Source organism: Moesziomyces antarcticus (assembly GCF_000747765.1).
Source record: "Moesziomyces antarcticus DNA, scaffold: scaffold_v10007, strain JCM 10317, whole genome shotgun sequence".
In the NCBI taxonomy this organism is placed as follows: domain Eukaryota; kingdom Fungi; phylum Basidiomycota; class Ustilaginomycetes; order Ustilaginales; family Ustilaginaceae; genus Moesziomyces; species Moesziomyces antarcticus.
The window spans coordinates 176,927-198,761 of NW_014639003.1; the positions used below are offsets into that span (position 1 = coordinate 176,927).

The window sequence follows — 21,835 nt, forward strand, 5'->3', positions numbered from 1 at the left end:
GACAAGAGCTGGGCGGCGCGCAACACGCAGCACCGACTGCGTGCAGGAATGCAGCCAGGCGAGGTGGAGAGCGATCGGGTGAGTCGGTGTTGCGTCTAGCGTTGCACTGGATGGAAAGGGCAATGAGAGAGGTGGTGATGATGAGGCGAGGATCCAAGCTTGGATTCATTGACATCCGACGCGGCGCTGTCTGGGGAGAATCCGCTTCGGCTTCCACTTTCTCTCAACCAAAAGCGGTTCGTGCATGGCCTCCCTCCATCGGGCATCCTCACTCGCCCGATCTTGCAACATCTCCTCAGATTTCCATTCCGACGTGTTGCTCTCTCTCTCTGTCATTCGTGAGCGACGAGAAGCCGAAAATTCTCCACACAACCTCTCTCCTTCTCGCCATCACCGCACCAGTCGAGGCTGACATCCGACACGCAACCATGTCGGTGCCAGACGCATCACCCGCGCCAGCTGCGCCAGCTGCGCAGCTCGCCGCTGGTCTCGACGAAGAGACCGCCGCGCTCGCCGCCGACGTTCTGCCCGTATTCACCTCGGCAGCCGCGGTGCACGACATCTGGTCGCACGAGCGCGTCGACTCGATCGCGCGACGCCGGACGCTGATCCACGGCCACAAGCTCTTCTTCGACGAGCTGCTCTCCTTTGCTTCCGTCGATCCCGCGCTCTACCCGCCGCGCTCCGACGACCAGCTCGCCGCCCTTCTGCGCGCCATCTTCAATGCCACCTCGCTCGACTACCTCAAGCAGCTCTCGCTCGTCTACTACCTCCTCCTCGATCTCGACGCATTTTCCCAAACGCACGGCCAGAACCAAGGCGCAGCAGACCGCTTTGCCGATACATACGTCGTGCTGCCCCAGTTCACCGACGCCATGAATGGCTACTGGCTGCTCGACAACGACGAGTACGATCGCGCCATCCCTTTCCTCGCCATCGCCGACTTCATCCCCAAGATCGTGCGCACGCTCTTCCTCGCTCCGGACGCAGACTCGCGCACCGAGGTGGCGCGTGCCAAGCTCCTCCTCCGCTTCCTGCGCACTTCGAACCAGCCCTCCTCGTCCGCGCCTGGCTCCGAGCCTTTTCTTCAGGAGGTGGAGATGCACATCCAGGCGCTCTGCTTGGTCAGTGGTCCCAGTCGCGCCTTTGCCGAGATCCGCGCGCTCACCTCGGCCATCCTCGACGACGAGGCGCACAGGGTCGCCATCCGCGCGCGCCTCATCTTCAAGGTGCTCGAGCTCTGCTTTGCGCCGCCGCGCCCCGCCGCCATCCGCAACCTGCTCGCGTGCAGCCTGGATGCGGAGGAGGAGGTGACGCTCGAGAGCTTTGTGCTTGCGCCGCCGCCCGCCATGACTGCCACGTGGAGTTATGCCGCCGCTGACGTGCTCATCATCCGATACATCAGCCAGGGCCGATACATGGACGCTGTGGGGCTCGACCGTAGGCTCGGTCCTGATGTCAGCCAGGGCCACTCGGGCGCAAAGGACGCGCAGCAGCGCAGCAAGATGATGGAGCAGCGCAAGCGCATGATCGCTGGAGCACGCGAGATCCTGCCCGAGGTGCAGAAGGAGCTGCTGCGCATCGAAGAGTCGGTCGAGATTAGCGGCACCGGCGCCGGCGCGGCCAAGCAAGAGCAGCCCAGCCCTTCCGCAGACGGGCTCGGGGCCAAGCTCAAGCACGACGCGCTTGACGATGTGTCGATCCGCACCGCGACGGTGCCGACGCCGCTCACCGCTTCGCCGGCTGCGAGGAGGTCGGCGCAGCACACGCCGTCGACGCAGGCGGCCATCCTCTCGGCGGTGGTGCGCGCATCCGCCTCGCCCTCGGCACCCAATACGCCCAGCCGCGGCGCTGCGCTCAATGCGGCGTCTCCAAGCGGCGCCTCGGTCAACGGCACGCCGGGTCGCAGCTCGGCGTCGCCGCACCCGGCTGCGATGCTCGGCTTCCTCGCCAAGAACGCGCTGAGCGGCACGAGGAGCGGCGGCGACTCGGCGGACGCCGCTTCTACCGACGAGGCGATGGACGACGAGACCGAGCTCGATGGGTCTGCCGTGCTTGTTGCGCGACCGGGCGACACGGACAAAGTCGCCTCGCCCGCACAAACCGTGCAGCCGGCGTCGCCGTGGCGAAACCAGCCGAGTCTGACGTCGAGCAGTCCATTTTCGGGCCTGCCCAAGCTGCCGCGTGGTGCGATGGGCGGCGGTACGGCGGGCTCGGTGGCGTCGGGATCGCGCTCGCCGCACCAGGGCAGTCCGCGCGGCTTCCAACCGGCCAGTACGTCGCCGTTCGCAGTGAGCGCACGCAGCTCGCCCACCGTGCCCGCGCGCAGTAAGCTCGGGGGCGCTTTGGCGCTCGTCTCGCAGCACGGCAAGAAGAGCCGCTTGGGTCGGGACGCCGTCGAGATCGAGTCGGACTCGGAGGCGGATGCGGATGGTGTCGAGCAGAGCGAGGATGGAGCGGACGAGACGTTTGTGCAGCGCAGTGGGTCCAAGGCAGATGTCAGCATTGGACGTCTGGTGCCTGGACGACGGGGATGGAACGAGGCTGTCGAGGAGGAGGTTGAGGCGCAACCGCCCGCGAAGCGACGTACGCGCAAGGAGGCTACGCCGAGCAAGTCGCGCATGACGCGCTCGCGCACCGGCGTGCAGCTCGACACCTCACCAGCAAAGCTGAGTAAGAGTTGTACCGAGACCGCGCTGGCGGGCAAGCGGACGACGCGCTCGACGAGTGCAGCGAACCGCAAGCCGCTCACGCTGTCGAACCTGGAGCAGCACGAGCGTGAGGATGAAGCTGCAGTGCCGATTGCGCGCCGCACGCGTGCAGCCACTGCCGAGCTCGAGAGCGTTGCGGGTAGTCAGGCGGACGGTGCGCCGGCAAGTACGATCTATACCATCAGTGAGGCGGGCGATCTCGACGCCAAACCCTCAAAGAGCTCCAAAAGGGTTCCTACGGCACGGAGTGGCGTTCGTAGGTCTACTCGGCTCAGCAGTGTTGAACCCGAACCGGTCGAGATGAGCGAAGTTTCTTCGCCTGCCAAACGACGCGGTGGAGCCAGGCGCACACTCGGCACCAAGATGCCCGGAAGTCTAGAGTAGTCGCACAACGCGCAATGATATTGTCGCCTTTGCTTTGGGCTAGTTTACAACGTAAGCTTGGTACATGACGGTGTCGGTGGTACGAACCGCCGAGGCAATCACCACTTTGCACACCAGATCCTGCACCTGCGGATCGGGATCGTCGCATTCCAGAATGAGCTTGAGCCGGAAGTAGTACTGGCTCGGATCGACCGATTCGCCCTGCATGATTCTCTGCACAGCCGTCTGGTCCGGATACGAGCTTGGCACAAACCGCACGCCCGACGATTGAAAGTACAGATTGTCTATTCTCCCTTCCCAGGTGTCAGTCGTTTACTCTCTTGCAAAGAAAAGGGGGTGAGGGGGGAAGACTTACGACCGGATTTGAGTTTGAAAAAGTACCTTGCGTCGAGGCGAGTTTTGCCAAACTGGTCGGTGCGAAAGTAGTCGCTTCCGCCATGCATGCCCACTGCCCCGTCGAGAGCTGCGATGGGCGAGGTGATGGTGCCACCGGGAGCGATGGGGACGATCTTGCGCACGCCTTCGCCCGAGTCACCCACCGTGTGCGCGGGTTCAACGGGGCATGTAACGCGAAATACGGGCTCGAGCGTTATACCCACCGGCTCCAAGTTGGTCATGATGGCAAAAGGGTGATGATGGCAAAAGGGTGATGATGGTAGCAGAACAACCCGGCGAACACAGCCGCCAGGAAGCAGGAAGGATTGATGCAATGCATGACATGCGGATAACGCGGGCGTGGTGACCTCCACCCCCCACATTTACGATGTTTCGCACGAGACTACTCAGCCATCCCGCACGACACTTTTCTGCTCACGACCATGACCAATGCAACAGCATCTTATCGCAATCGAGGGGTGGTATTCTGTCTGGTTCACTCTACACTGCAGCTGGAGTGGCGTCGGCCTTCATTGCGCGGGCGTCGTCGATCTTGGTCTGGTTGTGCGTGATCTTACCCACGGCGAGCTTGGTGTTGGCCTTGAGCTTATTCTTCCACCCTGCTGAACTCTGCTCCGCCTGCCCCTGCTCCGCCTGCCCCTGCTCCGCCTGCCCCTGCTCCTGCTCTTGTTCCTGATCCTGCGCTTGATCTTGATCTTGCTGTTGCTGTTGCCCTTGATCTTGGTGGCGCGAGCTTTGTTCTGAGCGATGCGAGCCTTGTTCGGAGCCATGCAGTTGTTCCTGGCGGTCTACGAACTGGGTCTTGCCCTCGGCTGGCGAGCTGGAGGCTTGGGAACGGCGAGCGTCTGCGGTGGGACATGGCTGGTCCGAGTAGTCTACGCCCACGGCTGCGTTCTTGCGCTTTTGCTTGGCCTTGTCCGCTGCAGGAGCGACGTCTTGGTCCGGAGAGAGTGTAGTGCCGGCGCCAGCAGTGGTGGGGATGCCGGATTCGGTGCCGATCTTGTGCTGTGGCTGGTCGACGCGCGACGACTCGGACGGTCCACGCTGGTGCTCCTCGTCGTGGTCATCGCGCGCCATGCGCTCATTCGCACCATCGGATGCGCTCGAGTTGCGTATGGGCAATTCGTTCGATTCGTTCGATTCGGTTGGTTGTGCAGACTGCGTTGGTTGCGAGGGCGCCGCTGGGTCGGATTCCGAAAGTGCAGCAAAGCCCGTCATCTCACCGACCACATTCGAGGCAACAGGATAGATGCGCTGCGCCGTGCCTGCCACAGCGTCGTACATGGTGGAAGATGGGGTGCTCGCGCCCGTGTTGTTCGTCCCGGAAGTGTCTGTAGAGGATGTTGGCGACATGATGGCTGCGGAGGAACAACCCGACCCCTCCGCTCATAGTGCGCAAGGTATATATCGCCACAGCGTAGGCAATCTCAACTTCTCGCAAGCTCGCACTCGCGGTCTAGAACGTGCACAGCTTTGGATGCAGGCGCTCTTCGTCATATACGCCATGGCAGGCTGCAAGCGAGGGTTGGCGAGGTCGGCGAGCTTGTCGCATGTCCCGGGGCGTGAGAGCCACGCCGTAGCCGAGGTGCGCAACGGCGGTCATTGCGTCGGAGTCGGCTGGGTTGACATGTGTCGAAGCTGTGCTGCGTGCTGCTGCTGCTGCGATAAGACAAAGGATGGCGGGGCAAAAGGATGGCGTGGTTGGGGAGAAGGTGACCTCATTGCACGTGGCTCAGCCACTTGAAAGGCCGTGAAAGTGGCCGGCAGCGGCGAATTTTTGGGATCAAATTGTGACTCGTATAGATCTCACATTTGAATTGATGGCGCCTCCGCATCGGCTGGGCTGGTGCGTGCAAATGCAGACTGAGCGAAAGCAGCAGCAGAGCGGCACTGCAGCAGCAGCAGCAGCCAACAACGCACGGGCAGTCGATTGACTACTCTCAGTCCATACCGTAGATACGACCTCCATCATCCGTCCTTCCCCGCACCATCCCATCATCACACTCGCTCGCAAACACGCACACACGGCTGGTCACAATCTTTGGCTCCACACAGCTTCACACCGGCACCCGCCTCGCTCGAACAGGCGTTGTATCGCCGCTGCCATGGACGTGCCACGCTCGCGCGCTGCGAGCGGTAGCTCGGCGGCCACCTCGAGCCATGTCGACATCCCTGGCGCATCCACCTCGCAGGGCAGCTCGCGCGCCGCACCGAGCGCCCGCACACGCCGCGAGCGCGAACGTAGCGGCCGTCCAAAGGACAAGCACATCCTCGCGCTGCGCTCCATCCGCGACTTTCTGCGCGGCCGCAGCAGCTACGACGTGCTCCCCGTGAGCTTCCGCCTGATCGTGCTCGACACCAAGCTGGTGGTCAAGCCGGCACTCGAAGTCATGTGGCAGGCGGGCGTCGTATCCGCGCCGCTCTGGCAGTCTACGCCTCCGGAACAGCTCGCCAATCCATCGCACTCCGACGCACCGCCATCCACAGATCCAACATCCCAACAGCAGCAACAGCAGGATGCAGAGGGGAGAGTGTCGCCCAAAACGCAGGGAGGGGCACAGCAGCTGTCTGGATTCGCAGGCATGCTTACGGTCAACGATATCATCCATCTCATCCAGTACTACTACCACCACTCGAGCTACGACTCGGCGGCGCAGGATGTGGAGAAGTTCCGGCTGGAGCGGCTGCGCGATATCGAGCAGGCGCTCAACGTGCCGCCGCCGCCGCTGCTCAGCGTGCATCCGCTAAGGCCGCTCTTTGACGCGTGCCAGCTGCTCATCAAGACGCATGCGCGCCGTCTGCCGCTGCTTGATTATGACGAGCAGACGGGCATGGAGACCGTCGTGTCGGTGCTCACCCAGTATCGCGTGCTCAAGTTCATCGCCATGAACTGCAGGGAGACCGCATCGCTCTGGCGGAGTCTTAGGCAGTGTGGTATTGGGACTTACTGCCAGCACTACCGCGCGGCGAGGGCGACGGCAAGTGCCGCACCCAGCCACAGGGGCTCGGACGCTAGCGAACCGGGCATCATCAAGTCGGACCCAAGTGCGACGGGTAGGAGTGAAGGGCATGCAGATGGCGAGGCAGAGCCGTCCAGCCAGATCGACGCTTCGTCCGATTCGGCGGCCAACCGTACCGGCAGCATCAGCGGCACATCCGTTCCGCTCGCAGCAGCGATAGACGAGGCTGCGAACTTGTACGCGCCGATTGCAACGGCCACGCTCGACACGACGGTGTTTGATGTGGTGCACATGTTTTCCGAGCGCGGAATCTCTGCCGTCCCCATCCTGGACGAAGAAGGCAATGTGGTGGACCTATACGAGACTGTGGATGTGATCACGCTCGTGCGCACGGGCGCATACACGTCTCTCGACCTGACCATCCGCCAAGCTCTCGAACGACGTCCGCCCGACTTCGGTGGAGTATGGACGTGTTCACCGGACGATTCGTTGGCATCGGTCTTTGCGCTTCTGCGCAAACGCCGCGTGCATCGTCTGCTGGTGCTCGAACCCGAACCTGTGCTGCTCAAGCGCGACGACTTTGCCGACAAAACCGCGCCGCTCGAAGAACTCGATAGCTACGTCGAAGATCTGCTCGCCGAACAAAAGTCGCGCGACCAACAGGAACGTGCCGAGTTTCTCAACGACCCACGACGCCAGCTCGAAGAACGTCTGGAAAAGGGAGATCCCGTGAGGAAGTCGAGGGGAAGGTTGGTGGGCATCGTTTGTTTGTCCGATATCCTGCGCTATGTCATTGGCTCGGCTGCCGAGGAGCCAGACAAGACTCGCAGCAGGGGCGCAAGTGTGGCTAGCTCGACAAGTCTAGGCTCTCAAGAACCGGCCCACCAAGAAGCAGCGCATAGGGACGCCACTCAGACCATCCCCGAACACGAACCACTTCAGCTCTAGTCATCTGCAATTCCGCAATGCCTCACCGCCCAACACCAAAAMATAGCGGGRGAAACAGAACGTGTGGATGTGAAAAAGARTAARGATTGCAGGRAGKGCGARAGGGGGGGGGGGGGGGTTMAGTTGCCGAAATGGGCGGCTCGTCGGGCTCGCAGCGCTTCGGTGTCCATGGGCTCGTCCGGAAGAGACGTCTGTACGTCTGGTAGCTGTACATCGCGCTGCGGCGCAACGAGTGGCAGACCCGGGTTGCGTTCGTGTTGCGCATCCACCAACGCGCTCTGATGCTGCGTGGACCGAGGCCTATTAAGGAGCGTTGCATCTTCGGTTGCCCGACGCGCATTCGCATACCGCGCCAGCTCGCGGTGCTGTTCATAGTACAGCTGCTCGGCCGGCGAAAGCTGTACCCTCCTCGCTTCTGGCTGAGCGCCCACCCTCAACTGTCCCAGCCTCGCATCCTGCCCCGCGGCACTTTCGAGCGTCAACCCCGTGAGCGCATTCCTAGCGCGCGGTTCCAACTGGCCAAACTCGGCAGCCAGCTGTTCGTCCGAATAGACATGCTGCAGAAACTTGCGCAGATCATGCACACCTTTACCCGAGTACACGCAGAACGCCTGCCTCTGATGCTCGTTGAAATCCTTGGGCGGTGGACGACACATGGCCTGCAACTCGGCCCGCCGAAATGCGGGGACCCCAGTGAGAGACAAGTGCGTCAGACGATTCAGCCGCTGCAGCACGCAAAAGATCGCCGGCACCGACACGTTTTCGCAGTAGCTCAGGTGGATGCGCTCCAGCGAGTTGTAGCGGTCCACCAGCCCATAGATCGCCTGGTCCGTCAGATTGATCACCTTGACCAGTCCGATGCGTCGCAGCTTGGGCATGTTGTTCGCAATCTCCGTCACCGACAGATCCGTCAGATTCGGACAGCACGCCACATCAATGTAGCGCAGCCGCGTACAGCTGCGCGCCAAATGCGTCACCGCCCGGTCGGTGATGTTGGAGACGTGTCCCAGATGCAGGTAGTGCAGATTCTTGCCCAGCTTCGCAATGCTGTACAGCGCCTCGTCGGTAAGGCGCGTGCACTTGGTGAGCGCGAGGTTCTTCAGGCGCGGCACGTTGGCCACGATGCCCTCCACGGCGTCGTCCGAGATGGAGAGGCAGCTGGTGAGGTCGAGGATGCGCAGATGGTCAAAGAGCCGGCCGTGCGCCAGGTCGCCCGCGATTGACATGGAAGGCGCGGTGAGCGTGCGCGTGAGGCCGGCGTCGCCGCGCCTGCCATCCGCACCGGGTGAAACACCGCGGCTGGTGGGCGCCGAATCGGGAGCATAGGCCGAGGCAACCATGGCGGAGCGCGAGCCTGCCGAGTGCGAGGTGCCGAGCATGGGCACGCCGGTGGTGCCGCGCGCGGACGGGAAGGCGTTGTCGGTGAGCTCGGTGCAGTGGGAGAGCCTGAGCTCGCGCATCTGGAAGCTGCGCATCCACACCTCGCGCATGGAGCGGTCCGAGACCTTGGGGCAGTGGATGAGATCCACCTCGAGCAGCGCGGGGCAGTGGTGGGTGAGCGCCAGGAGCGCCTCGTCGTCGATGTTGTCGCAGCCGCACAGCTTGACGCGGCGGAGGAGGCGGCATGCGGTGGCGAGCTGTGCGACGCCGTGGGAGGTGATGTTTTTGCAGCCGGTGAGGTTGACGCCCTGGGCCTTGGGGCAGTTGGCGGCGAGGGTGAGCAGCGTTGCGTCGGTGATGTCGGCGACGTCGGTGAGGTCGATGGCGACGAGGTGCGGGGTGCACTGGAAGACCTTGACGAGGGTGGCGTCGGTGATGTTGGAGCAGCCTGCGAGCGTGAGCCTCTCGAGGCGGGTGCAGGCGGCCATCATGAGGAAGAGCTGGTCCTCGAGCTGGTTTGCGAGCAGCGTAAAGTTGAGCCTGCGCACAAAGTCGGCGTAGGGGAAGAGCTGTTCGGGCTTGCGGATGACGCCGACGAGCTTGAAGAGCGACGAGATCTTGTAGAGCGCCGGGCGGTGCCAGAGGAGCTCGACGCCGTTGAGGCACCACGACTTGCAGACGAGGAGGCAGGAGAGGAGGTCGGGCGGATAGAGGACGAGGTACTTGAAGATGTGGAGGAGGATCTCGTGCGGGAGGTTGGAGGCGTGGTTGAGCGGGGCGTCTTGGAGGATCCAGGTGCCGTTGGAGGAGGTGGGGGAGGCGGGTATCAAGGTGCCTCTGCGCGAGAGGCGTACGGCGGCGGGGTCAAAGGCGCGAGCGTTGGAGTTTGTGCGCGAGTCGGCATCGTCGATGGAGGCGAGGTCGGCGAAGTCTTGCTGCGGATTGCCGTCGTCGGACTGGGAGGTGCTGGAGGGGGAAGGGGGAGCGCGGGGTGCGGAGAAGCTGGCGGGCGAGTCGGAACGGTCGTGCATGAGTGTGTCGACGATGGTGCGGCGCATGGAAGGACCGGCGGTGGGAGGAGAGGCGGCTACGGCAGCGGCAGCGTCAGCGTCATGTAGGGGGTTGGTATGCGGATATGGATACGGCGAGGGCGAGTTGGAGCCTCTGGGTGAGGAGTCTGCGGTGCGCGACATGATGGTGGTGCGGAGTCAAGTGCGGAGCGGTCGTTGCGGAATACAAGAGCTGAGCCGCGCGATTTGTCGTTGTCGTTGTTGTTGTCGTCCGCAGCAGCAGCAGCAGCAGCAGCAGCAGCAGCAGCAGCAATTGCACCGAGACGACTGAGCGCAGACGCGTGCAAGAAAAACGTGCGGAGAGATGCTTTTGATGGTGGTCGCGCAAGAGCAGTTGCGGATGTGGCGCGGCCTGGATTATGCTATGCTGTATGCCGAGGATAATTGCGAAGCGATGGACGTTCTCGGCGCCAAAAGGGAGCGGGTCGTGACAAGATGGAGATGGAGAGAGATGACGACGAGGTCATCAGTGGTCGATGCGAGAGCACAAAGTGTTGGGCTGTCAGATCTGGTTCCGGGTGGAGGCTCAATCGCCTCACCAGCCGCCTCACGAGCCAGCTCCGATTGTGAGTGGCCGTCTGGCAGATTTGGCCCTGAAATGCACCGCACCGCATCGCCTTGGCCCGGGCCCCCTTGCGTTGCCGCCCCCGCTCCGTGTGTCGAAAATTGGGAAATTTGGCCGCCAAATCGCCCAACTCCGAGTGGTTGCAGAGAAGCACGCTCCCCAAGTAGCAGCAGCCGCACGATGATGATGATGATGGATTGCATCGTCGCTCTTCTGCGTGCATTCCAAGCATCCACCGCTTCCATCGGCAAGAAGGGTGGTGCAGCAAAGCGCAGCGCAGAGAGAGAGAGAGAGAGAGAGGGAGAGAGAGGCATCCGACGTCGGTCTCTGATCGCTTCCACCGCCCCCTGTCGGTCTGCTTGCCCGTCAATTGACAGGGAACGGCAAGGCCCTGCATCCTGCATCCGCAACCGATGAGCAACGGCCGATGAGGAGCGGGAAGCCGCCCAGCCAGCCAGCCAGCCAACCTCGCTTTCCGTCTGCCCGTCTGCCCGTCTGCATGCAGCTTGCCAAGCCAGCTCATCTCATTTCCGAGACCCCTCACCTGCCGCTGGGCCCAAGCCGCATTTCAACCCGCGCTTGGACGCACATTCGGCGGCGGCAGTTGTAGCGTGCTAACACGCCCTTGAAATTGTCACTGGGAGGGTGCTTGAAATTGTGATTGTGACGGTGATTGTGACTGTGACTCAGGCCATGGTGGCATCGCGACTCAGCCTAACAACCGAAATGCGGTCCGTGCCAGCCGCTGCACGCAGATGAACCGTGTTCGATCGATGGCCAGCTGACAACGCACCGCGCCAAGCCACCCACAAATCCGCAGCACATCACACTGCTCCCGTGCCTCGACCCGGCTGTTACATCTGCATCAATTTCGGCGCGCGATTGCAAACTTTTCACTTGGCTCGCTCGTTCCCGCATTTCCAAAATTCCCCCACAGCAGAGCCACTCTCCTCGAAAACTCCGGGCGCTGCCCTGCTGCTAGACTCGCCCAATCTCACAAATGCCTCGCGCGCGCCCAACCCCCCCGACCTGAAATCAATTTAAGGATCGCCCCCCTTTTCCGTCCTTTTTTCCCCCCCTTCTTCCCTCGACCTCACAACGCCAACGTCGGTCCTGCTCGCTCCCTCCATCCAACACTCGACCCCGACGCCATTTCTCCACTAACACCCCTTCGCGTCACGTAGCGCTTCTCGCGTTGCAGATACTCTCACCCACCCTTCCTACACTCGACATCGTCCACAAAACCATGGCTCTCTCACCCAACCCCGTCGCCGCGGCCGCAGCCGAATCGGCCACCGCGGCACCCACCGCAGACAAGCTCACCAAGGCCAAGGACAACGATGCTGCCGCTGCCGCTGCTGACGACGCAGATGCTGACGCCGTCGCCGAGGAGCTCGACGGCACCGGCCCTGAAGCCGAAGCCGCTCGTAAGGATCGCAAGCGCGAGAAGAAGGAGCGCAAGGAACGCGAACGTCGCGAACGCGAGCAGGCAGAGAAGGACGCTGCCACCGTAGCCGCCGCCTCGGCCGCTCAGGCCGTCTCCGCCGTCGCCTCGGCCAATCGCCTCCCCATCGACCCTTCTCTCGATGGCTCCGCCGACACCTCGGCCCAGGTGGTCGAGAGTCTCGCCGTCGCCGACGCTGCCCCAGCCCAAGCCCCCGCCGCCCCAGCCGCCGCTGCTGCCACTGCTGCTCCTGCCGACGCTACCGCCGCGCCCGCCGCCCCTGCCGCCCCCACGGCCGAACAGCCGGGCAAGCGCAAGCGCGGTCGCCCCAAGAAGGACGGCTCCACCCCCTCGGCCGCCAAAAAGACCAAGCGCGAGGCGGGCGAAAACGGAGAGCGTCGCGGTCGCCGCCCCAAGATGTCCGAGGAGGCAGCGCTGGAGGAGCTCCGAGGTCTACCTCCGCGCGAGCTCCTCGTCGAGCGCGTCTACTCGTCCGACATGCTCGCCAAGCTCGAGAGGACCATCGGCCTCAAGTACAAGAAGGGCCGATTCACAAAGGAGGAGCAGGACACCATCAAGAACGGCATCGCCGAATTCATGAAGCTGAAAAACCTCTCGGAGGACGACTTCCAGGAGCTCCTCTACAACTACCGCGACCGCGGCTGGGAAAAGATGTACACCGAGCTCTGGAAGGACCTCGCCGGTCGCCTCGACGGCAGGCCCAACATCGCCGTCCGCCTCCACGTCCGCACCAACAAGTCGCAGTTCCGCAGGCAGGGCCGCTACACGCTCGCCGAAGACTACGAGATCCGTCGCCGCATGGGCGAGCTGCGCGAGGACGCCGCCAGCGTCGCAAAGCGCCTCGGCCGCCTCAACCAGGACGTGCTCTCGCGCTTCGTCAAGCTCCAGGTCAAGGACGAGATGGCCGAGGGCCCCACCTGGACGGGCGAGGAGGACAAGGCGGTGCTCGCCGCGCTCGAGCAGTACAAGAAGGAGCATCCGGGCGAGGTCATCTCGTGGAAGGCCATCGCCACCATGATGGGCAACAAGCGCTCCTACAAGGTCTACTCGAACCTCTTTTCCAACATCCGCTCGCGCGTCGACCGCTCCGGCACCAGCCCGCGCCGCGACTACGGCACCACCGGCGAAGGCGACGAGGCCGAGGCGTCGCAGCACGCCGTGCGCGGCAACAACCGCCACCCCACGCGCGCCGAGCTCGACAACAGCGTCTGGATCCCCGGCGAGGACGACCTGATCCTGCTGCAGCGCCTCAACTTCCAAGACACGTTTACGCAGGACACGGTGCGCTGGGCCGACCTGTCGTTCGAGACGTGGCAGTGGCCGAGCGACACGCTCAAGCAGCAGTTTGAGCAGATCAAGTCGCGCTACCTCCCCGACGCCTGGCAGGGCCAGTGGCAGGAGACGCTCGACAAGATCATCCGCACCATCCGCACGCGTCGCACCAAGAAGGAGATCGACGACGAGGGCGAGGACTCGCGCACCAACCTCGATGACAAGTCGCAGCAGCAGCAGCAGCAGCAGCAGCCGGCACAGGCACAGGCCGAGAGCAGCACCGCCGCCGCGCAGGCGACTGACAAGGCTGCTGTGGCCGCCGTCGAGGGAGCCACGGAGGCGGCAGCGCCGGCGGCGGCAACTGATGCAGCCCCAGCCCCAGCCGCAGCTGAAGTCATTGATCCGGCGCTGGATGGCCAGACCGAGACTGCTGCTACCGAGGCGCCCGATGCTGCCCCGGTCTCGTAGTCATGGCGGCCACTCCACACCGCGGCGCGCCTCTTGTCAGGGTTTGTACTTGTATGCAATGTTATCAGTGTCGAGCAATGTCTGTTTGGCGATGAAAGCGCGATGCATTGAGCAGGCTGAGCGAGGACGTTAGTGGTACAGGCGGTGCGGGGAGGGGTATATTCCGGTGATGTCGGGCCGGTGTAGAGCAAGTGTGATGGTGGTTAGAGTTCACTCCTCGTCTTCTTCGTCTTCATCTTCTTCTTGGTCGTCGGTAGGTTGGGATGCGCCTGCGGGGGAGACTTCCTTTCCGGCCCAGTCCTTCCAGGTAGTGAGGATTGCGTTGAGGTGTGCGCGTGTCGAGTCGATCGAGTCTGCGAGATTGTTGAAAGCATGTCCGTCTGCGTGCAGGGGGACGCGGAGTTGAGTGGAAGGCGTCAAGTGCGTAGCATTGTCGAGTGGAAGTGGGGATGTGGGAAGAGGTGCCGAGGAGGCGGATGTCGAGATGTGGATATCGGCTACCACGTGCGTCGTCATTGTTGAAGCAAAGCGGTTTGGTGGTGGAGAAGCAAGGATGGAGGTGGGAGGGAGGGAGCACATCACGTGCGGGGCAGGGGGAAGGGAGGGTCGGGATTTGCAGATCTGACAAACTGGAGAATTGGAGCAGCGCGCCGGGGCCATGCGCTCCAAATCCACACGCGAGATGGGCACAGCTTTGGGAGCTGCGGCTGAGGCTGCGACTCAAAGTGGAGTTGTCACGATCGAGCCATCTCTCGTCGACCTTCAACCATCGTAGCATCACCAACTTTTTTCAAACATGCCAGTAAGTTCACATCTGCGCACATATACATTCAGAATTGGCTTTTGACGGATTGCGTTTTGGCTGGTGGTGTTGCAGGCGTACCATTCGTCGTACAACGAGGAGCCGGAAGTGCGCGTGATTGGGTCGATGTCACTTCTTCCCATCCGTTCTCGCACGCGCGGACCCGCTCCACCTCCCATCGACCCTTCGCGCCCAGACATCATCGACGAAAGCATCGACCTCTTCCGCGCCAATTCGCTCTTCCGCAACTTTGAAATCAAGGGCCCCGCCGACCGCGTCCTCATCTACCTCATCCTCTTCATCTCCGACTGTCTCACCAAGATCGCCGCGTCCAAAGTGCCCTGGTCCACAAACGAGGCCAACAAACAACTTGCCACCTACGCGGTGGATAGCTTCGCCCTTCCCGGCGATGCCAACTTCCCGCTCAACAGCCTCTACGCCCCTCCTGCGGGTAGGGCAGAGGCGGATCAACTCAGGGGTTACCTCACCCAGCTTCGACAGGAAACCGCCGCCCGTCTCGTGGAAAAGGTTTTTGCGGATGGTACCCCCAGCAAGTGGTGGATCGCCTTCACAAAGAGAAGGTTCATGGGCAAGAGCCTTACTTGAACCCATCCGCCATCCATCTCTAAATCGCAATCCCACCAATCCCACATTCTCACCAATCTGTCGTGAAAGTGTGGATTGCGGCGTGAGGATCTAGCCTAAAACTTGCCAGTCTTGACCTAGCAGCTCCTCGTGCACATTAAAGTAGCGCGTCGGCTTACCCTTTACGACCACTTTGGCACTCGCGCCACCGTCGTCGGCGGCAGGCGCGTAGGTGACAGCCCAAGTGCCCTTGGATGTGCCCGTCTTGTCGTCGATGGTCTCTGCGACCTTGGTTGTAGTCTCTGTTGCAGGCACATCGCGCGGTGCAGGCGCACTGTTCGTGAGTTCCCAGGCGGCGAAGGGGCGCGAAGTGGGACGGAGGAAGGCCGGTTCGTACACGAGCGTCGTCTGTTTGCGCAACCTCCAATCGAGCGTGTTGAGCTCCATGACGTGCTGATGCTGCGGCGTTGCCAGCAGCCGCATCGTGCCGACGTACGGTGTTCCGATCCAGGCGATGAGCGCCGTCGATACGCCCGACGTGGCGAGCGCAGTGATGCACAGGCCCACGCGGCCCGCCATCGAGATCTCGCCCGGCGCAAGCAACAGCACGGGCGTCAGCACGCTCGCCAGCGCAAGCGAGCCGAGCGAGAACAGCTTGAGACGCCGAAATGTGGCCGAAAGCGGGCCCTCGTATGTCGCCAGCACGCGTGTATCACCCAGCACCTTGGCAGTCACAGCATTGGTCGGCGCAAAGACGCGCTGTGTGGTGGTGAAGCCGCGGGCGAGTCGAGGGGGGGTGGCGAGGTGGGGCCGCAGACCACAACGCATCGCGCCGACGCAGGAGCGCATGAGAAAGGCGCGCTGTGAGCCGCAGGGACATCAGAAAGGCAAACACCCAGGGCGCGCGGTGTCAGCATGGCATAGCTCTGGCAGTCGTTCACGGTGCCGCCCACGCGAGGCTCCACACGGTAAGCCAGCGATTGCGCAGCTTGACGTCGCCCTCGGTGGTCTCTCCGTAGCCCTCGATGCGAAACGGCCGGCGCTCGCCCGTGAGGCGCGGCTCGTCGTCGATGCGCGCCTCCGCCTCGGCCTCGCCGTGCTGGATGGGCGTGTTGCCGCACACCTTGAGCTCGAGGATGCGCTCCCTCGCCAGCGCCAGCGCCTCATTCCCCGGTCGGCTCGCATCGGGGTCCTCTTCGGTCTCTGCATCCTCGGACAGCGCAGGCCACGCTTGCGGCGCCTCGACATCGGCCAGCACCAGCCCGGCGCGCGCAGCACGCCGGATGAACGAAGTCACCTTCTCCCTGCCCGTATGCAAGCCGGCGATGACATTGACGCGCGCGTCGGGCGTGCGCGCCAGCACGGCCACCACCGTCTTGAGCAGGTCCGCATGGCTTAGCGGATCCCACAGGCAATCCGCCAGCAGCACCGAGTCGAACTTCTCGCTCGCGGCAAGACAGTCCAGTAGGTCGTCGGTGTTCTTGCCCCATATGTGGCCGGCCACCTTGATCTTGCGGCGCACGTCGGGCGGCGAGGCGGCCATGTTGGCGGCGACGTTGTGCTTGAGCTCGCGCATGAGCGTCGGCTCGTCGTAGTCGCTCGCCACCACCAGCTTGGCCGTGTGCAGCTGGGCCGCGGTGATCGACGGGAGGCCCGTGCCCGCGCCGAGCTCGAGCACGTTGCGCGCCTCGATGCGGAAGGCGGAAGAGACGAGCGCATCGCTCATCAGCATGCCTGCGCGCCACTGTCGGTGCGCAAAGATGTGGTGGATCGACGCCGGCGGCACCGCGACCGTGACGACGGGGCTGGTGGGCAACGAGGCATGGTCGGATGGTGCACTGGTGAGCCGCTTGGGTCGATACGAGATACTTACGCCTGGTTGGCCGAAGGACGGCGGGATGTAGGCTGCTGCTGTGCTGGCCGCCATGGTTCCCACGGTGCTCGAGATTGATGATGAGGGGATTGACAGGTCTCGAATGTTGATGGCGAGGCAGGCGCAAAAGCAGCACTTTCAGGGATCCAAGCGTCCGGATCTGCCGAAAGTAAATTAGTGTGAGGGACCGACTTTTCTCGCTTTTTTTCTAGGCTTTTTGAGGGCCATTTCTTCTTGGGATCGCACTTTTTTTCCCCTCTGATTAGGCAGCGGATGAAGCTGAGGCGCGAGATTCGTTGCTGCCGGCACTCGCCGAGAATTTCGCCGTCATCGAGTCGCGGGCTGAGCCTTCATCTCCAGCCTCCACCACCAGACCACTCTTTTCGCGATGGCATTCAACGTGGCTGCCAGATACGCCATGCGTGCTGCTGCACGCTCGCAGCTCGCACCTGCTCACGCCGCCCTCCCGAAAGCCATTGTCGCTCCCAGCAGCGTCCGATTCCTCGCCACCCCGCCGCCCAAGAAGTCGTCGTCGTCGTCGTCGYCCAAATCCAAACCCTCTTCTTCTTCGTCCGCAGCACAGTCCAAAACCTCCGACGCACCGTCCGCAGAGCAGCCTACGCCAGAGCCGGAAGTCGACACGCGCCGTGACTCGTCGATCTTTGACCTCGACACGTCGGCCATGCCAGTGGCATCACAGCTAATCGAGCAGACGGATGACAAGGCGGGCAAGTCCGGCAGCACGGGTGCCAAGGCCAAGACGGGCGCACGCTCCATGTCGTCCATCGAACGCCGTCGGCAGCAAACGGTGCGCCTGTTCGGCGGTCTCGTGCTCGCCGGCGCCAGTCTGGTCGCCTACAACCTTGGCCGGCCGTGGGACAACGAGGCGGAGGCAGAGCGCTTCAAGGACGCACCCAACGCCGACTCGTTCTTTGGCCGCATCCAGCTTCGCACCGCCGCCATGTACGAGGACTTTAACAAGCCCGTGTTTGACCAGCTGCTGCCCGACCCGCTGCCGTTCCCCTACTCGAGGCCGTATACGATGGTGATCGACCTGGACGATCTGCTGGTGCACTCGGAGTGGTCGCGCGAGCACGGCTGGCGCACAGCCAAGCGACCGGGCCTCGACTTTTTCCTGGGCTACCTGTCGCAGTTCTACGAGATTGTGCTCTTCACCACGCAGCCCTTCTTCACGGCGGGACCGATCATCGAGAAGCTCGATCCGGACCGCCGCTTTGTCGCCTACACGCTCTTCCGCGAGTCGTGCCGCACGGTGGACGGCAAGCTCGTCAAGGACCTCTCGCATCTCAACCGCGACCTGAGCAAGGTGGTTGTGGTCGACACCAATCCGGACTCGTTCCACCTGCATCCGGAGAACGGCATCCTGATCAAGCCGTGGAAGGGCGATCGTGCCGACCGCGAGCTGGTGGGGCTCGTACCGTTCTTTGAGGCGATTGGGATCTACGCGATTGACGACGTGCGCAATACGATCAAGGCGTATGCGGGCACGCACATTGCGTCAGAGCACGCACGACGTGCGGCGCAGATCCGCGAGCAGGAGCTGGCCGACAACCGCGCACGCGCCCAGCGGCTGGGCAAGCTCGGCGCCGTGTTTGGCGGCGTCTCGCGCGGCGCCAACGCAGGCCTGCCGGCGGACAAGACCATCTACGAGCTCGAACACGACCGATACCTCCAGGCGTACCTCGAGGACCAGAAGTACTGGGCCGAAAACGGCGAGGCGCTGCGCAAGCAGGCCAAGGAAGAACAGGAACGACAGATCCGCGAAATGAAACTCAACACCTGGGGCTTCTTCACCGGCGGCATGAAGCCGGGCGCCGGCCAGGACCAGGACCAGCCGTCAAAGTAGACATGCACATCCACCACTCAACCTCAGCAGCAGACCTTGACGTAATCATGAACAACACCTTTTCTATCGCACATACACACGCTTCGAACTGTTTCGATGTGTGTTGGTTGCTGCGATTGCTACTGCGGCGCTGGGGGTCATTGCTGGAAGAGCAGGCTGGCGGCGACTTCGACATTGCCGTTGGCGGCATTGAGCAGCTCGAGCGCCTGTTGGGGCGAAGCGCCCAGATCGGTGAGCGCGGTGAGCGATGCTTGTGGCCACGCCTGCGCTCGTTGCTGCGGTGGCGCCTGTGGTGCGCTGCGTTGCTGTTGTGTTGCTGACGCCGAAGCTTGCTGGGGCGGATGGCTGAAGCTCCATCCATGTTCGTGCATGCGCCGACCCTCTGCAGCAGCGCTCGAGCCCGAGCCCACGGACTGACCGGAACCGGGGAACTTTGCTGCTGCCGCATTTGCATTTGCACTCGCCACGCCCTCGCTCGTGGTTCCTGAACTGACGGGCTTGGGCTTGCCGTCTTGGCCGATCTCGTACTCTGCACTTGCCTCGGCCGGCAGCTCGTGCTCGTCCAAGAAGCGGATGGTCTGGTCGTTGATCACAAGCGCGTTCTTGGCGAGGTCGATGTTGGCCTGGTAGCGCTTGAGCATGTCGAGGCCGAGCAGCATCTCTACGCCCTTGCCCTCCATGATGGTGAATGCGCAGGGGAGAAAGAGGGTGGAGCCGAGCTGGAGCTGCGCCGAGTGGACGCGGCCGAGGATCTTGGCGGTGCCCACGCCGCGTGCGATGCCGGCAAAGCGCGTGTCGAGCAGCCGCATGATGCCGCATCGTTCGGCGCACTCGGGCGACATGATGGTGGCCTGCGCGCCCGAGTCGACAAACGCCTTGACGTCGGTGCCGTTGACCTTGCAGTCGACGTAGAGCATGGTGACGCGGCCAAACGACTCGGGCGAGTACTCCATGGCATGCTCGAGATTCTCCATGACGCGCTGCTGGCGGATGTTCTCCTCGATGCGTCGCTGTGCGTCAATGTCAAACTCGTCGGTGATGTCCTGGAGGCCAGAGTCGTAGTCGCCGCCGCCGCCGCCGCCGCGCTGGGTGGCGCTTCGAACGAGCTCGAGGAAGCGCGAGGGTGAGTTGAGGGCGGCGTCGGCGAGCTGCGGGTTGTTGGCGCGCAGCTGGGCGAGGCTCTGCGGGTTGGACAGGATCTGCTGGCGGATCTGTTCTGCCGCCTGCTCTTCCGAGAGCGCGCGTGAGCCAGCGTTGGCCGACGTCGAAGCCGATGCGGAAGCGACATTGCGTCGATCGCGCAGGATGAGCAGGTCATCGTTCTGGACGCCGCAGCTGGCGAGTGTAGCTTTTGGATCGTCGAGCGGCTTGCCTCGGTGGAGAAGCTGCTGTTGATCTACGGGGATCGACGAGTCGTCCTCGAGAAGCGCGAGTAAGTTTTCGATCTCGATGGAGGCGTCCACGTCGATGGGGAAGGTGCGGTCATCCTCGGTGATGACGGTGATCATGATGGGCGATCGTAGTGGCGGTAAGGGAAGAGAGCAGTCCGAGGTGGATTGCAGTATCTGCTTTGTTGCCGTGAGAAAGGCTGAGTCGGCTCGTCGTATGACAGCGTCGTCACGGGGCGTCGCAAGCAACCCGAGCCGAACCCAACACCCGCAGAACTGCATGTGGAGCACTCGGCCAATTTAACCGGAGGCGCGTGGTTGGGCTGAATCGATCGGGCCGAGGTTGCAGCCGATGTGCCAAACTGCGATTGGGATGGTGACAGCACACACAGCCAGCCAGCCAGCCAGGCAGGCAGCCAGCGCAGCGCTCTTTTTCTATGCCGAGTCGGCCTCACCGAGCGGTTCAGACGCGCGACTGCAACTAACACTTTTGGCCGCGCTGCACTCGTTTGTAGCCGTTGCGCACATGCTTCATTCCTCACCACCCACACCTACCTCGCCGCCCGCCATCTAGCCACCACGCACACCGCACACACACACACACACACACAAATACAGCAAGCTCTCCTCGTCTTGATCCCACCTGGCTCTCTCGTCGCGTCTCCACCACACAGCGCCAGCTCGGGCTCGAGCCGCATCGTGCGCGCACCATGTCGTTCTTCAACTCGTTAGGCCGATCCATGGGCCGGTCATCGCGCCCCAAAAAGTCGCCCACCCATCCCAACATGCCCACCTTTGATCCCTCCTCGCTCTCCAATCCCGGCTATCCGCGCTCGCCCACGTCGCCCTCGTCGGCATCCGCGCTCGCACTCGGCGGCAGCACCAAGCCGCTCTACCTGTGCCAGCCGTTCGTGGGCGCATCGCTCGTCAAGGGCTCGCTCAAGACCATCTCGTCGGTGCCCAAGTACGTCGATCCCAAGGAGTGGGTGGCGGTCAACCTGTTCGACTTTTTCAACAACCTCAACCAGTTCTACGGCGTGCTCACCGAGTTCTGCACCGTCGCCAACAACCCCACCATGTCCGCAGGCGTCGGTCTCGACTACACCTGGATCGACCAGAACCGCAAGCAGGTCAAACTGCCCGCTCCACAGTACATCGACTACGTCATGACCTGGGTCGGAGGCCTGCTGTCGGACGAAGCCACCTTCCCGACCAAGGCGTCGCGCGATTTTCCGCCCACCTTCCTCACCACGTGCAAGCACATCTACAAGCAGCTCCTCCGCGTCTTTGCGCACATCTACCACGCACAGTTCCACCACCTCGTCCACCTCTGCTGCGAGGGCCACTTCAACTCGCTCTTTGCCCACTTTATCGCCTTTGGCTCCGAAAATCGCCTCTTCGACTACAGGGACTTCAAGTGGTCCGGCGCATCGCCTCCACCATCCAACTCGGCCCATCCACAACACTCGCCACCAGCCGTAGGCTACCCAGGCGTATGCGACCTCGTCGAACGCTGGGTAGACATGGCCATCCTCGGCCCAGAATGCATCGGCCAAAGATAGAATTCCTGTCTCTCATATCTTTGTCTCCGAGTTCACACACAGCAGCAGCAATGAAGAGCAACGCAGATTACAAAGTGAAATCCGAAACCAACAAAACTGAACAGCACTCGGGAAAGGGGAGGGGGTCACATAGCTACAC

The 21,835-nt window shown here is 62.8% G+C and overlaps 12 protein-coding genes across 12 annotated transcripts; 6 read left to right on the plus strand and 6 right to left on the minus strand.

Annotated features, from left to right (window-relative positions):
• Positions 1–428: 428 nt before the first annotated feature.
• PAN0_007c3154 (uncharacterized protein) lies at positions 429–3,095 on the plus strand (the record flags this gene model as incomplete). The annotated part of the gene is made up of 1 exon (XM_014801239.1): positions 429–3,095. One exon carries the CDS (start codon positions 429–431, stop codon positions 3,093–3,095), a length of 2,667 nt encoding a protein of 888 aa, XP_014656725.1.
• Positions 3,096–3,134: 39 nt separating this feature from the next.
• PAN0_007d3155 (uncharacterized protein) lies at positions 3,135–3,712 on the minus strand (the record flags this gene model as incomplete). The annotated part of the gene is made up of 2 exons (XM_014801240.1): positions 3,135–3,379; positions 3,451–3,712. 2 exons carry the CDS (start codon positions 3,710–3,712, stop codon positions 3,135–3,137), a joined length of 507 nt encoding a protein of 168 aa, XP_014656726.1.
• Positions 3,713–3,971: 259 nt separating this feature from the next.
• Positions 3,972–4,844, minus strand: PAN0_007d3156 (uncharacterized protein; the record flags this gene model as incomplete). The annotated part of the gene is made up of 1 exon (XM_014801241.1): positions 3,972–4,844. One exon carries the CDS (start codon positions 4,842–4,844, stop codon positions 3,972–3,974), a length of 873 nt encoding a protein of 290 aa, XP_014656727.1.
• Positions 4,845–5,596: 752 nt separating this feature from the next.
• PAN0_007c3157 (CBS-domain-containing protein) lies at positions 5,597–7,399 on the plus strand (the record flags this gene model as incomplete). The annotated part of the gene is made up of 1 exon (XM_014801242.1): positions 5,597–7,399. One exon carries the CDS (start codon positions 5,597–5,599, stop codon positions 7,397–7,399), a length of 1,803 nt encoding a protein of 600 aa, XP_014656728.1.
• Positions 7,400–7,421: 22 nt separating this feature from the next.
• On the minus strand, positions 7,422–9,972 carry PAN0_007d3158 (RNI-like protein; the record flags this gene model as incomplete). The annotated part of the gene is made up of 2 exons (XM_014801243.1): positions 7,422–7,547; positions 7,597–9,972. 2 exons carry the CDS (start codon positions 9,970–9,972, stop codon positions 7,422–7,424), a joined length of 2,502 nt encoding a protein of 833 aa, XP_014656729.1.
• Positions 9,973–11,660: 1,688 nt separating this feature from the next.
• PAN0_007c3159 (uncharacterized protein) lies at positions 11,661–13,619 on the plus strand (the record flags this gene model as incomplete). Its single annotated transcript, XM_014801244.1, has 1 exon — positions 11,661–13,619. One exon carries the CDS (start codon positions 11,661–11,663, stop codon positions 13,617–13,619), a length of 1,959 nt encoding a protein of 652 aa, XP_014656730.1.
• A 210-nt stretch (positions 13,620–13,829) lies between these two features.
• Positions 13,830–14,135, minus strand: PAN0_007d3160 (uncharacterized protein; the record flags this gene model as incomplete). Its single annotated transcript, XM_014801245.1, has 1 exon — positions 13,830–14,135. One exon carries the CDS (start codon positions 14,133–14,135, stop codon positions 13,830–13,832), a length of 306 nt encoding a protein of 101 aa, XP_014656731.1.
• A 280-nt stretch (positions 14,136–14,415) lies between these two features.
• PAN0_007c3161 (actin-related protein ARPC3) lies at positions 14,416–15,027 on the plus strand (the record flags this gene model as incomplete). Its single annotated transcript, XM_014801246.1, has 2 exons — positions 14,416–14,421; positions 14,497–15,027. The coding sequence occupies 2 exons, from the start codon at positions 14,416–14,418 to the stop codon at positions 15,025–15,027; spliced, it is 537 nt and encodes a 178-aa protein (XP_014656732.1).
• Positions 15,028–15,117: 90 nt separating this feature from the next.
• On the minus strand, positions 15,118–16,933 carry PAN0_007d3162 (uncharacterized protein; the record flags this gene model as incomplete). Its single annotated transcript, XM_014801247.1, has 2 exons — positions 15,118–15,867; positions 16,001–16,933. The coding sequence occupies 2 exons, from the start codon at positions 16,931–16,933 to the stop codon at positions 15,118–15,120; spliced, it is 1,683 nt and encodes a 560-aa protein (XP_014656733.1).
• Positions 16,934–17,267: 334 nt separating this feature from the next.
• PAN0_007c3163 (HAD-like protein) lies at positions 17,268–18,746 on the plus strand (the record flags this gene model as incomplete). The annotated part of the gene is made up of 1 exon (XM_014801248.1): positions 17,268–18,746. The coding sequence occupies one exon, from the start codon at positions 17,268–17,270 to the stop codon at positions 18,744–18,746; it is 1,479 nt and encodes a 492-aa protein (XP_014656734.1).
• Positions 18,747–18,883: 137 nt separating this feature from the next.
• Positions 18,884–20,254, minus strand: PAN0_007d3164 (UBA domain-containing protein Mud1; the record flags this gene model as incomplete). Its single annotated transcript, XM_014801249.1, has 1 exon — positions 18,884–20,254. The coding sequence occupies one exon, from the start codon at positions 20,252–20,254 to the stop codon at positions 18,884–18,886; it is 1,371 nt and encodes a 456-aa protein (XP_014656735.1).
• Positions 20,255–20,844: 590 nt separating this feature from the next.
• PAN0_007c3165 (maintenance of ploidy protein mob2) lies at positions 20,845–21,696 on the plus strand (the record flags this gene model as incomplete). The annotated part of the gene is made up of 1 exon (XM_014801250.1): positions 20,845–21,696. The coding sequence occupies one exon, from the start codon at positions 20,845–20,847 to the stop codon at positions 21,694–21,696; it is 852 nt and encodes a 283-aa protein (XP_014656736.1).
• Positions 21,697–21,835: the final 139 nt, after the last annotated feature.